At 35.7% G+C, this 13,559-nt stretch overlaps 1 protein-coding gene across 1 annotated transcript in view; it reads left to right on the top strand.

The window, feature by feature from the left end:
* Window positions 1-13,559, top strand: part of CFAP47 (cilia and flagella associated protein 47) — a 338,472-nt gene that overhangs the window by 153,397 nt on the left and 171,516 nt on the right. The window contains 2 exon segments of the mRNA XM_053655801.1: window positions 7,700-7,834; window positions 11,194-11,309. Of these exon segments, the coding sequence (XP_053511776.1) occupies window positions 7,700-7,834; window positions 11,194-11,309 (251 nt within the window).

Genomic DNA, 13,559 nt, shown 5'->3' with positions numbered 1-13,559 from the left:
ATAATTTAGTTTGGATGATGTGATTTTTTAGATGTACAACATCATGATGTTTTATGTATATAATGTGAAATAGCTAACACGGTTATGTTAATTAAAACATCCATCACCTCACATAGTTACTGTTTTTTGAGTGAGTGATGAGAACACTTAAGATCTCCTATTTTAGCAATTTTCAAGTGTGTAATCCACTGTTAATAACTATAATGACCATACTTGACATTATATTTCCAGATCTTATTCATCTTATAACTAAAAGTTGGTATCTGTTCATCTTCCCCATCCCCCACTCTGGCAAACATCATTCTACTCTCTGGTTCTATGAGTTTGACTTATTAAACTCCATACAAAATTGAAATTGTATAATACTTGTCTTTCTTAGTCTGGCTTATTTCACTTAGCATATTGTCCCTCTGATTCATCCAAGTTGTCACAAATGGCAGGGTTTTCCTTTTTTATGACTAAGTAACATTCCATTGTAAGTATGAACCACATTTTCTTTATCCATTGATCTGTCCACAGACACTTAGCTGTTTCCATATCTCAACTTGTGAATCTGCAGCTGAACATGAGAATGCAGATATCTCCACGATACTGATTTCATTTCCTTTGGATATATACCTAGTGGGATTGCTGAGTCATATGGTAGCTCTGTTTTTAAGTTTTGGGGGAACCTCCATACTGTTTCCCATAGCAGCAGCACTACTCCTACCAATAGTGCATTGCAGAAGGGTTCCCTTTTCTCCACATCCTCTCCAACACTTGATATTTCTTGTCTATTTGAGAAAAGCTATTCTAACAGATATGAGGTGATATTTCACTGTGGTTTTGATTTACATTCTCTCATGATTAGTGATGCTGAGCACCTTTTTGTATAACTGTTGGCCTTTGTCCATTGTGGGAAAATGTTAGTTGACTCCTTAATAATATACCTTTCTTCACAAATTTTACATCTAAATGGAAACATACTTTTCATGGGATATTGCTAAAATGTGAAAATTGAAATATGTCTCCATGGAATTCTACTTGGATGTTTTTTAATGTGTATAATTATGTACATCCAACTATACATAAAAAGAAAGTTTTAGAGATGGGTCCAGTTTTCTTAAACCACAGGAATGAATGCATTATTAATCTTACTGAGCTTGAAGCATGAATTAAGGAGCAGAGCTCTTTGAATATAAGTATTGTATTATTGTCTTCTAATTAAAAATAAGTATTCATGTAGAGATCACAATGACAATATACATTTTTATTACATTTGGACCTCCAAGTTATGATTTCATCTAGCTTTTCACATTAAGTTCTCAGTAGTAATAATTAAAAATATATCGTATGCTTGACATCTCTGAACTCTTTGTTACTTTAGAGTAATTAAATTGTGAAATAAGTGATTCCTAACTTTGAAGAACATACGAACTCATTGAATTATTAAGATATATGCATGGTAAATAATATTCTACTCATTTAATTGTTGTTGTGTAAGAAGAAGTGTAGAAATCAGATAAGGGAAGAGATCAATGGAATCTAGATTGACTTTGTGGAGGAGGCATGACTTATTTGGGTTCTTATAGGGTGGCTTGGATTTGCATTGGAAATAGTAAGAGAAGAAGTTGTTGACTTAGAGGATGTGACATGAAAAGATGTAGAATGTATTAGAAAAATTGAACTGAGTAAATTTAAAGATCTAGTTGGATTCATCCAATGATTCTTGAATAGAGCAGTGTATCATCTAGCAACTAGAAAGGGTCTCCATGTAGCTGTACAAAGTGGAGGGTTTTATAGGCAGAAAGAAGGAGGCAGGACAAGGAAGCGACTGGCAAAGAGTGGATTGTTTCAGGCAAAGTTACCTTTCTTTGAGGGACACCTGGGGTCTATCAGTAGTTAGGATTACATTCTTGGGAGAAGCTGAAGCTGCAGTTAGGTTAGTATTAAGCCTTAGTTTGGTAGCATGAGACGCAAGTGACTTTTCTGGTCCTCCTGTTTCTCTCTCTCTCTCTCTCACACCACACACACACACACACACATGAACAAATGACATATATTAAGGAAAATATATGACTAGGTTGCTTAGGTTGCGATTTGGGATTAGAAAAATATACATAGGCATATACTGGGATCTTGAATCAACATAAAAAGTTAGGAGTTTACCTTGCAGCAGTTGTGAGAATAAAGGCATTTACTCTTATAACAATGGTGCAACAAATTGATGTTTCTCTCTCTTCCTTCTTCTCTCTCTCTCTTTCTAAAATCAATTTTTAAAAAAGAAAATATAACTAATCATATTATGATTCTCTCCTTTGCTTTTTGATTTCCTCATTATAATGACTCAAAAGGTTTAATTGTGTGGCCAAAACTATTTTAAAATGTATCTACTACTTAAAGATGTAGAGATGTCCAAGATTTGATAAATGGTGAATGGGAAAATTGACCATTAACTTAGCAGATAATTATCAGGCTTTTACCAGCCAGTTCCAATTCATTAACTTTTAATCAGCTTGGATTTACCAACCACATTAAATGGAAGAGTTTAAAAATATCACCCTTAAATTAACTTAGCTATAATGAATTCAGGCTGATGCCTAGTACTGGTCGACATTTGAACCCTGTAGAATTCAGCACTGGATTTATTTATTAATGTTTATATTTATTATTTATTATTTGTTTATTTATTTTGAGAGATGGGAGAGAGAAAGAAGCATCAATGTGTGGTTGCCTCTCATGTGCCCCCTACTGGGGACCTGGTCCACAACCCAGGCACATGCCCTGAGTGGGAATTGAATCAGTGACCCTTTGGTTCGCCACAGTCTGGTGCTTAGTCCACTGAACCATACCAGCTGGGTCTACGTTTCCTATTTTTTATGTCCTTTGCAACTGTTGAATCAGGTACATAAGTTTCTGAGCCAATGTCATGTCCTGTTGTTGCATCTTGTGAGCTTGAAGGTACAATTATTACATAGTCTCCCTTTCATGACACGCTTTTTATTTAAAGCAGAAATAACTGGGAATCATTTGGATTCAGCATAGAATATATTTTCATTTCCATATGCAGATAGATGGATATAAAAATAAATATAATACATATTTATAGAGGTTATTCTACATATAATTCATGGAGTAATGAGGAAAGCTAATGGTTAATGTAGATAATCTAAATTTTCTCTTAAAAATTTTTTTTTAATCAGATAGGATGTTTCAGCATTAAATAACAGAATTCATAGTAAAAGTGGTTTAAAAATAAAGAAATTCAATTTTGCTTAAGGTGAGGTCAGGCAGTGGAATATTACAGGGATAGTTATTCAGTGTTTCAAGAAAGTTTTCAGAGATACCTTTTTTCCTCAACTCTTCTCAGCCTATTGGCTTATATGTGCACTGATTCTTATTGAAATTCTCACATAACACCTTCACACAGCTCTGCCTGAGCCTAGTAGATAGTACCGTTTTATTGTGCTTTTCTTTTTCCTTAACTGAAACCTTTCTCAGTGTTCCAACAGCATATTTCCCATTGACCACAATAGCATTCCATTCTTAAGCTAAAGCAGTATTTGATAAAGAAATTGAGAATCTCATAAAAATTGGGATTCTTAGTAAAGAAGAAAGGAGAAATTGCTCTTTGGAGGGCAATCAACAAAGTTCTCTGTGGGGTTACAGTATGTCAGTGGATGCTACTACTAGTTATGGTTGGCGTCTACTTTGAGAGCTGGTGATATCTTGAAGTTAGAGCAGATGAAATAAATCCACCAGGAAGCTCAGTGCCATTTCATCTCTTCTTGTTACTGGGGGGGGGGGGGGGAACTGGGGCCTAATAAAACCATTTGATTTAGTCAAGATCATGGCACTGTGTAGTTGTAGGACCGGAATTTAGTTTGGCAGATTTCCCTTCCAGCATCTTTCTGTGTTATGGGTTTTGTTTAGTTCCTTATCTTTTGTTACTCCAGGAGGAAATACTGTCATTGGGTATAAAAGTGGGCCAATATGATTAAAGTTCTTGGTTAGACCTCTATAGAGAAAATAATGATTATTTCTTTGAAGTAGACTTCACATGAAAATCTTCTCTTAAGAAAACCTAACTTAATTTAGCATTTGGCCTTTGTAATTTAGGTTATTTTCATTGAAATTTATCATGAAGAAAGACAAGAGTACCCCTTTCTCTGGTTTTCCAGTATAATATCTTAACTATCAAATATATTTTTCCACTAAGATAAGCAAATTTTTTCATGTCTAAATTTTCAAATATGAACCTTTGGAGTACTTTTTATACTTAACTCTGCATATTTTTTTATATTGGAGTCACTAAACAATGTTCAGAAGACTTTTGTCAACCTCATTCTTGAGCCCAGAGTGCTCTGCCATGAATGTTCTCCTTTCCCCAAGAAACACATTTCCCACCCTCCTAAACAGCCCTCTTTGGATCACACCCCCAGGCTGGCCCATCACACAGTGTCCCTCAGGACCATACTCTTCACTTTGTAGAAATTAAACTTTCTATCTAATTTTTCAGTTTGTTCTTATCTTAAATAAATTTCCTCCATCAGCTGACTACCATGGTCTTCATTGAAGAAACATAGAATCGCAGAATACTGAGGAGAAACCTTGGAATTTCGCCCGGTTTTTCTCAAATCATATTCCCTAACAACTTTGCACCCTTATTTTTTTACTAACAGTCTCCTCCCTAGTAAACCTTACTGCTTATCGACAGAACAAAAAAGAATAAACTCTTCTTTTCTTCAAAAAAAAGGCAAAGCATGTTTTTGGAAATGTGAATTAGCAGATAATCAGATGGGCTATAAATTATTCTCTGGCAACTGCTGCCAAATTTTTGAGTGAAGTGCCTTAATTCCACACAGAGTGAGTGGCCCCCTCCCCTTAACCACCAGAGATATGTTCTATGACCTCCAGTGGATGCCCAAGACCACAGATGCCTGAATACTCTGTATGCTATGTATATATTACTATATATCATCTTTTTTTCTACACATACACACTTATGATAAAGTTTAGTTTCTAGATTGGGCACAATAAGAGGTTAACAAGAATAACTAATAACAAAATAGAACAATTATAATAATATACTGTGATAAAAGTTGTGTTATGTAGTCTCTCTCAGCTAACTAGTAGGGATTTCTCTTTCCTTCTAAACAATTACATGGATAGCTTCATTCTTATGGTGGATCTAAGCAGCCTCAGTATGTATATTGTTTTCCTTGTAAAGTTCAGAACTTTTACCTCCTCACTTCAAGAAAGCATTTTACAACTTCTGTTTGGCATATCCAAATGACCAGGATTACTACTCTTGTGGTTTGGGGACAGTATAAAGTGAACTAAGGGTGACCTGAACACAAGCACTGTGATACTGTGGCAGTTGATCTGGTAACTGAGGCACCTACCACGTGACTAAAGGGCAGGAGGCACATGTAGCATCAAGACACTGAACAAGGGGATTATTCTGGGCAGGAGTGAATGATATTTCATTACACTATGGAGAACAGAGCACAATTTTCAACTTGCTAGTGGTTTCTGGAATTTTCCTTTTAATGTTTTTGGATTGCACTCAACCATAAATAAGTGAAACTGTGGAAAGTGAAATTGTGGCTAAGGGGGCCTACTGTAACACTTTAGATTTCTTTAGCTCTAGCTGTTTGCATTTCTAGGCCAGGCCCAGGTCATTTTCAGTTGCAAACTTGAATGTGTGCCGTTTAGTCATAGCATGCTCTTCATTTTATGGAAGAGTGGCGAGCTCCCTGTACATTGCCAATGACTGAGTTGCTTATTTATCAGTGGTATTTTATATGTCTTTGAATCCATTCCTCAGATCAATCCCAATTACTTTTTGATATGAATAATTCTTCCCCACTACCTCCAGCTTGTTTTAGAAGATCAGAGGTGCTACATAAATTGATAGAAAGAATTCTTCCTCCTTCTGCTCCTGACTCTACTGTTTAGCTCACTGTGCATTCTGGCTACATTGATCATCTGTGCCATTATTCCTCTGTAGTCTGGATTTTGCCTCAAATCTAGTCCAACAACCATCAGTAATTTGTCTTATTTATCACTATATTTTCTGATTTAGTATAATTTGTCTGTTATGGGAAAAGTACTTCCCCAACCACCTACTGCTTGGTCTGCTTCAATTGTTGTTCCTGTGTTATCGCTTGCTCAGAAACCAAGTTCCTGACTCTGGTACCCACGCTCTCCACGATGTGGTTTTCGCACTGCTCAGTCTTGCCTTCCAGTACCTGTTCCTTCTTACCTTAGGCATGACTCAAATTGTACTTCTTCCTCCAAGTGAACACTGTACTTCCCTATATTTTTGCCCTATAGATCTTTGTCTTTCTAATAGAACATACCCTTTACCTCACACCAAATGCAACCTATTTGATATCCAAACAGCCTTCAAGTTCATCTTATGTGTTACCTCCTCCCTTGGGGTTTGCTTGAAAATCTCTTGCCATCTTTTACCTAATACTTTGCCTACTTCTCAGGTTTTCCTTTAGTGTATTCTATGATACTTTAATAACTCAGGGATGATATTTTATAGTCACACTGGTCAGTATTTCTAGTGCGTAGTGTCTTTCTTACCTCTGACTAGGTTTTATGGACTCTTTGAGGCTCTGAGGTCATTGTAATACTTAAAATACATTGCATTCATCTTTTAACACTTAAGTCAAGCTCTTCTGATTTCAACAGTATTTTCTTTCTTCTTAAAAAAATTATTGTTCAAGTACAGTTTTCTGTCTTTTACTCCCATTCAAGCCCACCCCCCAGTGCTCCCCACCTCCCTCCCATTTCCATTCCTGTTAGTTTTTGTCCATGTGTCCTCCATACTCATTCCTGTGAATCCTTCCCCTTTCCCCCTGAAATTCCCTCCTCTCTCCCCTCTGGTCGCTGTCCCCTTGTTCTCTATTTCAGTGTCTTTGGTTATATTTTGCTTGCTTGTTTGTTTTGTTGTTTAGCTTCCTGTTAAAGGTGAGATCATATGGTATTTGTCTTTCATTTCCTGGCTTATTTCACTCAGCATAATGCTTTCCAGTTCCATCCATGATGTTGCAAAGGGTAGGAGCTCCTTCTTTCTTTCTGCTGCATAGAATTCCATTGTGTAAATGTACCATAGTTTTTGGATCCATTCATTTACTAATGGGCACCTAGGTTGCTTCCAACACTTAGCTATTGTAAATTGTGCTGCTATGAACATTGGGGTGCATAGGTTCTTTTGGATTGGTGTTTCAGGGTTCTTGGGATATAATCCTAGCAGTGGAATTGCTGGGTCAAAAGGCATATTCATTTTCAGTTTTCTGAGAAAATTCCATACTGTTTTCCATAGTGATTGTACCAGTCTGCAATCCCACCAAGAGTGAACTAGGATCCCCTTTTCCTCACAACCTCTCCAACACTTGTTGTTTGTTGCTCTGTTTATGGTAGCCATCCTGACCAGTGTAAAGTGGTGTTTCATTGTGGTTTTAATTTGCATCTCTCTGATAGCTAAGACATATTGAGCATCTTTTCATGTATCTCTGGATCCTCTGTATGTCCTCTATGATTTCAACAATATTTTCTTAATTGTGTCTGCAATTCAGTATCATTGCCAGTCATTAACACTTGAAACAGTTTTAAAGTATTTCAACAATTGATAACTGTGCATTAGCTCTAGTTATATATTTTATTTGTATGTCCTCTTATTTATATTTCTCTTTTTCAAAACTAGGCCACTGACATCTGTGACCCTAATCCAATCCTGATGCTCATGTTTTGTGTTTTCTTGTATGAAAAACTTCCTCAATTTGTCCCCAAGGAAGTGGTGGTCTTTAATTGCACTCTACATGAACCTATGATGAAAACGGTAAGGATCTATTTAGGGGCAACATATACAAAAGTTAACACTTAAGAGGGGTTTTAGATATTTCTTTACCAGCCTCAAATTAAGAGAAGTATCAATATGATACAATAAAGCCTTAGCAACTGTTGTTCCTTCTAAACCAAAGGTATAGCAGAGTGAAAAAGACAATTGTGCTTAATAATAATCACACCATCAGCAAGGAAATGATGACTCTTTCATGCAATTGAGGAATGGGGCTTGGGGATGTGGAAGATGAAGGTTACGTACTTTGAAGAGCCAATCCTTTCAGGAAAGTTGAAATCCAATTCATGTGCAAGAGGACTGACGCCCTAAGTGGAAACTTGTGACCTGAATGTGCTTGGCTTTCCTTTAGAGAACAGTTTTATACACAGAGATGGATTTTGTTCCACTGGGGATATAGGAAGTAATAATGGAAGTGCTCCTGACCTGGGCCCCCTAATTTCCATTTAAATGATACTACATATGCTGCAGGTACTGAACATGTAACGGTGGATTCTTTAATCCTCAGAAAAAAGTTGAAGATAAAATTTTAAGTCTTATAACAATAGCAGGTGTTCTCTTTGGGAAATATCTTATCAGGGATAATTGACCTCAATTTCAAACAATTTGTTTTGCATGAACACTTGTGAAATATCTTCTGCCATGCAATTTTTAATTGCTTATGTTTATCTAAGATTGTTTTCATAAAATCTTTAACCAGATTCATACGTGGTCTCCTAGCTTCTTTATTAAGACACTATGGGCTGATAAAATCTTATTTTGTACACAAGTTATTTTATTGCTTGATCAGATCATGTTTATTTCTTTTCCTTAGGCTGTTTTATGTATTCTCCCCCATATTTATGGGTGGGTATTAAGTTTATACTTCCCATGCAAAACTTGTCCACATGTGGTCTTCAAAAATATATGTCCTGGTGATGATTGATTTCTAGTTATAACTTCTGAAAAAATAACTGTGTGACCTCTTTGCCAATATGTGCGAAGGTTGGTATGATTTAGTTAAAACTCAAGGAAAAAGCTCAGGTTCTTGTCTCAAAGTGTGAAGGCTCAATTTAGGGAAAGTAAAGTCACTCCTTACGATTTTTTTGTGAGCAAATATTGAGATAGAATTCCTTTTGCTTAATTTTATTCCTTTCCCCTTTTTATCAGAGAAAGAAATATAAAACCTTTAGAGAATTTTTCAATCATGTTTACTATGCTCATGCCCTAACCGCAATGATATTCAAGGGCCTTGGGTACTAACTAGCCTAGAGCTATAATTATATTGTAGAGGACTTCTGACTTCAAAATAAAATCTATGAACAGTTGGAAACGTTTTGCTTTAGATCTGCAATAGATAGTAGGAGTCTACATTAGATTGAGCATTGATTTATTACAGTTAAGTATTACTAACTGTTCTTTAATTCTGACCACAGGTTTGTAATTCTTTATGGCATTTTATTGTTATTTTAAAAATGTATGTAATAACACATGCTCATATTTAAACAAAATGTTTACTTGTGATGGTAAAAGTCAAATAAAACACATGAAAATGAAAATATGGTTTCTTTCCAATTTAACTGTTTATTAGAAATGTTGTCCACACCTTAAGATTACAGGTGACATTATACAGACACAGTTCTTATTTTTCACAAGTGTAAAATACATCTTTTGAAGGAAACAATAAAAATTAAATATGAATGCAAAAGACAACATCAGTTGCAGTGAGCTGTGAGTTTAAATTTCATTTTTAAAAAGTCATTAACTTGGAAGTTGCTAAGAAACTTAGACATAGTTTGCCCCTATGCATCAACACCAGAAATGGCAGTGCCTAAGTCATAGAATATCGTTCTTTCATCCCTTTCAATCTTCCAGGAAAAGAAAAATCTCAGGAAGTGGCTATTACAGTTGGAAGCATATTTCTAGAGTTATATGAGCGTCTCAAATAGAAACATAGAATATTTGAACCGTTAAACCATATGGTGATCAATGAAAAACTGTAGGGTGCAGTGATTTTCTGAGACAATTTTAAAGCCATGAACTTTTCTTCTCCTTTTTTTGGAAACAAACCTTGCACAGAATAACAGTTGTTAAAGACTGACCATAATTGCAAAATGGGAATTGAGGCTCGAAAACTGTCTTTTTATCTCTTTATCAGCTTTCCTTTCACCCCCTGTACCATCCATGAAATCCTGCAGTTGGGTGGAGTACTCTGACTACAGACGAGCCCAATGGTCCTGTGTCATGCATTTGATATGACAATGAGAATGAATGTCTTCCTTAAGAACTCGGGGTTGGTAATGGAAGTTCCAGGACTATAAGCCAATAACACCGTATAGTGAATTTGTTATTATTTTAAGACTTTTCTTCCAGAAAATGGAAATTAGCTCTCTGGGACTTAAAAATCACTTGGTCTGTTAATTAATTCTTTAGGTGCCCAAATCTGTAAGTAGGTAAGCAACAGGAGAACCCCACATTTGTTGGGGGTAACTGAATATGTGTACTCTTCAGCAACAACATACTTGTTCTGGTAGTTACCAAAATTTTCATCGACATATAAAAGTGGTTAATCTAACCTGTCAACAAACCTCTACCATATTCCTTACAATTCACTATGATCACACATAATGCTAATTATTAACTCCTCAATGTCTGTGACTACAGTTGCTGGACTGCTTAAGTGCAGTTACTTTGTCTTCACTGTAAAGTGGCCAATCATCCATTCGTCCTCTCTTGGGTCAGTACTTTCCATGGTAACCTAGTGTCTTCCTAATATGTATATGTTTTTTGAATCCCCATTATATTCTACACAAAGGCTTGGATGCTTAAGTTTTCATGCAATACTCTCTCTAAAAATGAAGTAACTTGTTCTCCAGTACATTCCATATCTCAGCATTAGGAAGGAAGGGACAGCCAAACCCTAGCTACACTGTGGCTTCTAGATGAGGCCGCCATCGTTTCCAGCTTGGACCTCTGATTTTAAACCTACACTCTGTAAAATTGTCTACACTAAGCAACCAGAGTAATTTTTTTTTGTAAATTGGACTGTATAAGTTCTGTTTAAAATTCTCCAAAGATTTTTCTTGGCAATAAGAATTAAAATCCAAGTTGCTAACTTTGGACTTCAAATTTTTGTGTCACTTCCTTGCATGGAAGCTCCTTCTGCCTGTCCACTTTTGCTAAACTATATATATATATGCTGTCTTCAAATACAAAGTCTGTTTTCCTGTAGTTAGTGTACATTAGAAACAAATATTTTTATGATTAAAATGTATAACTCTCTTTGATAAAATAAGAAATGTTAAGTTGTATATTTTTTTAAATTCATGATCTTCTTTGTACTCTCTTGTTCTGCAACATAGGTTGAAGTGCGAAATTCAAGCCGTAAAGCCATAGTATATAAAATGACATTTATTGGAAGAGATGCCACTGACTTCTCCCTTCACATGACAGAGGATGTTGTGAAAATTCCTGCAGAGTAAGTATTTTATTAACAATTTTCTTCTTAGGCCCTGGCTGGTGTAGCTCAGTGGATTGAGCATGGGCCTGTGAACCAAAGGATCCTAGTTCAATTCCCAGTCAGGGCACATGTCTGGGTTGCAGGCTAGTTCCCAGCAGGGGGTGCAGGAGAGGCAACCATACACTGATATGTCTTTCCCTCTCTCTTTCCCTTCCCCTCTAAAGATAAATAAATAAAATCTAAAAAAAATCTTTGAATGCATCAGCTAGAGATTTAATATGTGTTATACTTATTAAACAGGGGTTTGTTTTTAGCAGATATATATAAATGAAAAGACCATTACTTACACATAAATTATTCCCATGTTGCTTCAATTCTTCAAGTTTGTTTTAAAAATTTCTAACAACATAAGAAAGCTATATTTATGTATATATTTAATTTTAGTTTATCTTCCATGTACATTGGCTATACAGATTAAATAATAAATTTTTTATGTGGTATAGTCCTGTTTCCTGCAGAAAATGAGAAGCAGTACGTGCTAAATATATACATATACATAGCATTATATGTTATATATAGTTGTTTCTGATTATACAAGCACTATGTGCTCATTGTATAAAATTTAGAAACTATAACAGTATAAAGAAAAAAAAGTAGAATGATAATCAGACCTGCAAGATACCTCAACGTTCCCATTTTTCTCTATCTCTAGCCATGGTGTCTGTATAGATAGATAAGTAGAGATAGATAATGTCATATATTTATAAGAGCACTTTGTCTTTTTGAATATCTTTATTTAATAACATCATGTCCTTAATTTGAGGTTACAATAGCTTTATAAATGTCTCTGATGTTTACATTACTTGTATTATTTTCATTTTCATTAAGGTCAGTTCTTAACGTTTGTTTCTCTTGGTCCCAGTCTTTCCACATTGAAGGACTGACTCTAATGACTTGTGATACCCATTTATCCATTTATATGTAGTAAAATGGCTGTAGAAAAGTCAATTGTGAGTCAGTAAATACACAGGTCGGTCAACTGGCAGATTTCACTTTAGGATGAGAGCATTGTGCTTTTAGGCCCAATTGCCTGGCATCTACACTGGCTTTGGGAAGAGTAGGGCTATCTGAACCCCATTTTCCCCTCTCTGAAACTAGGCTTTTCTGGAAATGGCTTCTCCAGGAGTCTCACAGGGAACCTTTGTTTCCTTTATTAGCCTCTGTGTGGCCGTTGCTCAGTGGCTCCCTCTAGCTAGCACTTCTTACAGATAAATCCCTTTATTATAATTTTAATGAGATAATCTGTGTTTTATATGCCATTGTAGCCTAGCTCTTCTATTACATCATTTAACAATTAAATGCTAGCCTTTGATACTGACATGTAGAGGGTCTATGATCCAGCCTCATTTTCCTTGGAAAATGTGGATCGCACTATTTTTTTCACAGTGTTGTCAGTAATAAATGCCGTTATATAGGTAAAACACCTAGTACAGTAACTGGAACTTACAGGGAGCAATCAATGTCTTTGCCTTGTGCCTCAATTCAAAGTGCTGATTTTTTTCAAGGATTTTATTTATTTTGAAAGAGAGGGGAAAGGAGGGAGAAAGAGAGGGAGAGAAACACCAGTGTGTGATTGCCTCTCACAGGCCTCCACTGGTGACCTGGCCCACAACCCAGGCATGTGCCCTGACTGGGAATTAAACTGGTGACCCTTTGGTTCTCAGGCTAGCTCTCAATCCACTGAACCACACCAGCCAGGGCAAAAGTGCTGGTGATTTATAGATGAAAACACCAACACTATTCACAGTGTTTGCAATCAAGCAGAGTGCCATATAAGCAAATATACAATAAAGATACAATTGTATAATTGTTTTATTTGTGATGTGTGTATAGAACCAGAGGAAAATGGAAAAAAAGAGGACACCTAAGTGTTCTTGGGAAAAATCACAGAAGGGTTCTCTAATGCTTGATTCTCCATGTATATGGAAAACAATTATTTACTTTTCTGGACACATTTTATTTTGTAGGTTTGAATACTATTATTAGGTGGTTCTTTAAGTATCTGTTTAGCTAGACTTAGTAATTTTATAGTCTTTGGTTTTTACGAATAGGATTCAGAAATTGTTTTGTTTTCTTAAACCAAAAAAAAAAAAAAAAAAAAAAAAAACCTTGTGGCTTTATCATTATCAGATATTATATAATTATCTATTTGCACCACATCCTGTCTTAGAATCTGTCTAAATCACAGATAATAATAGCTCTTTCTGC

Source organism: Artibeus jamaicensis, unplaced genomic scaffold, assembly GCF_021234435.1.
Source record: "Artibeus jamaicensis isolate MK-2021 breed Jamaican fruit bat unplaced genomic scaffold, CSHL_Jam_final scaffold_1283, whole genome shotgun sequence".
Lineage (NCBI taxonomy): Eukaryota > Metazoa > Chordata > Mammalia > Chiroptera > Phyllostomidae > Artibeus > Artibeus jamaicensis.
This window is presented reverse-complemented; position numbering and strand designations above follow the sequence as displayed.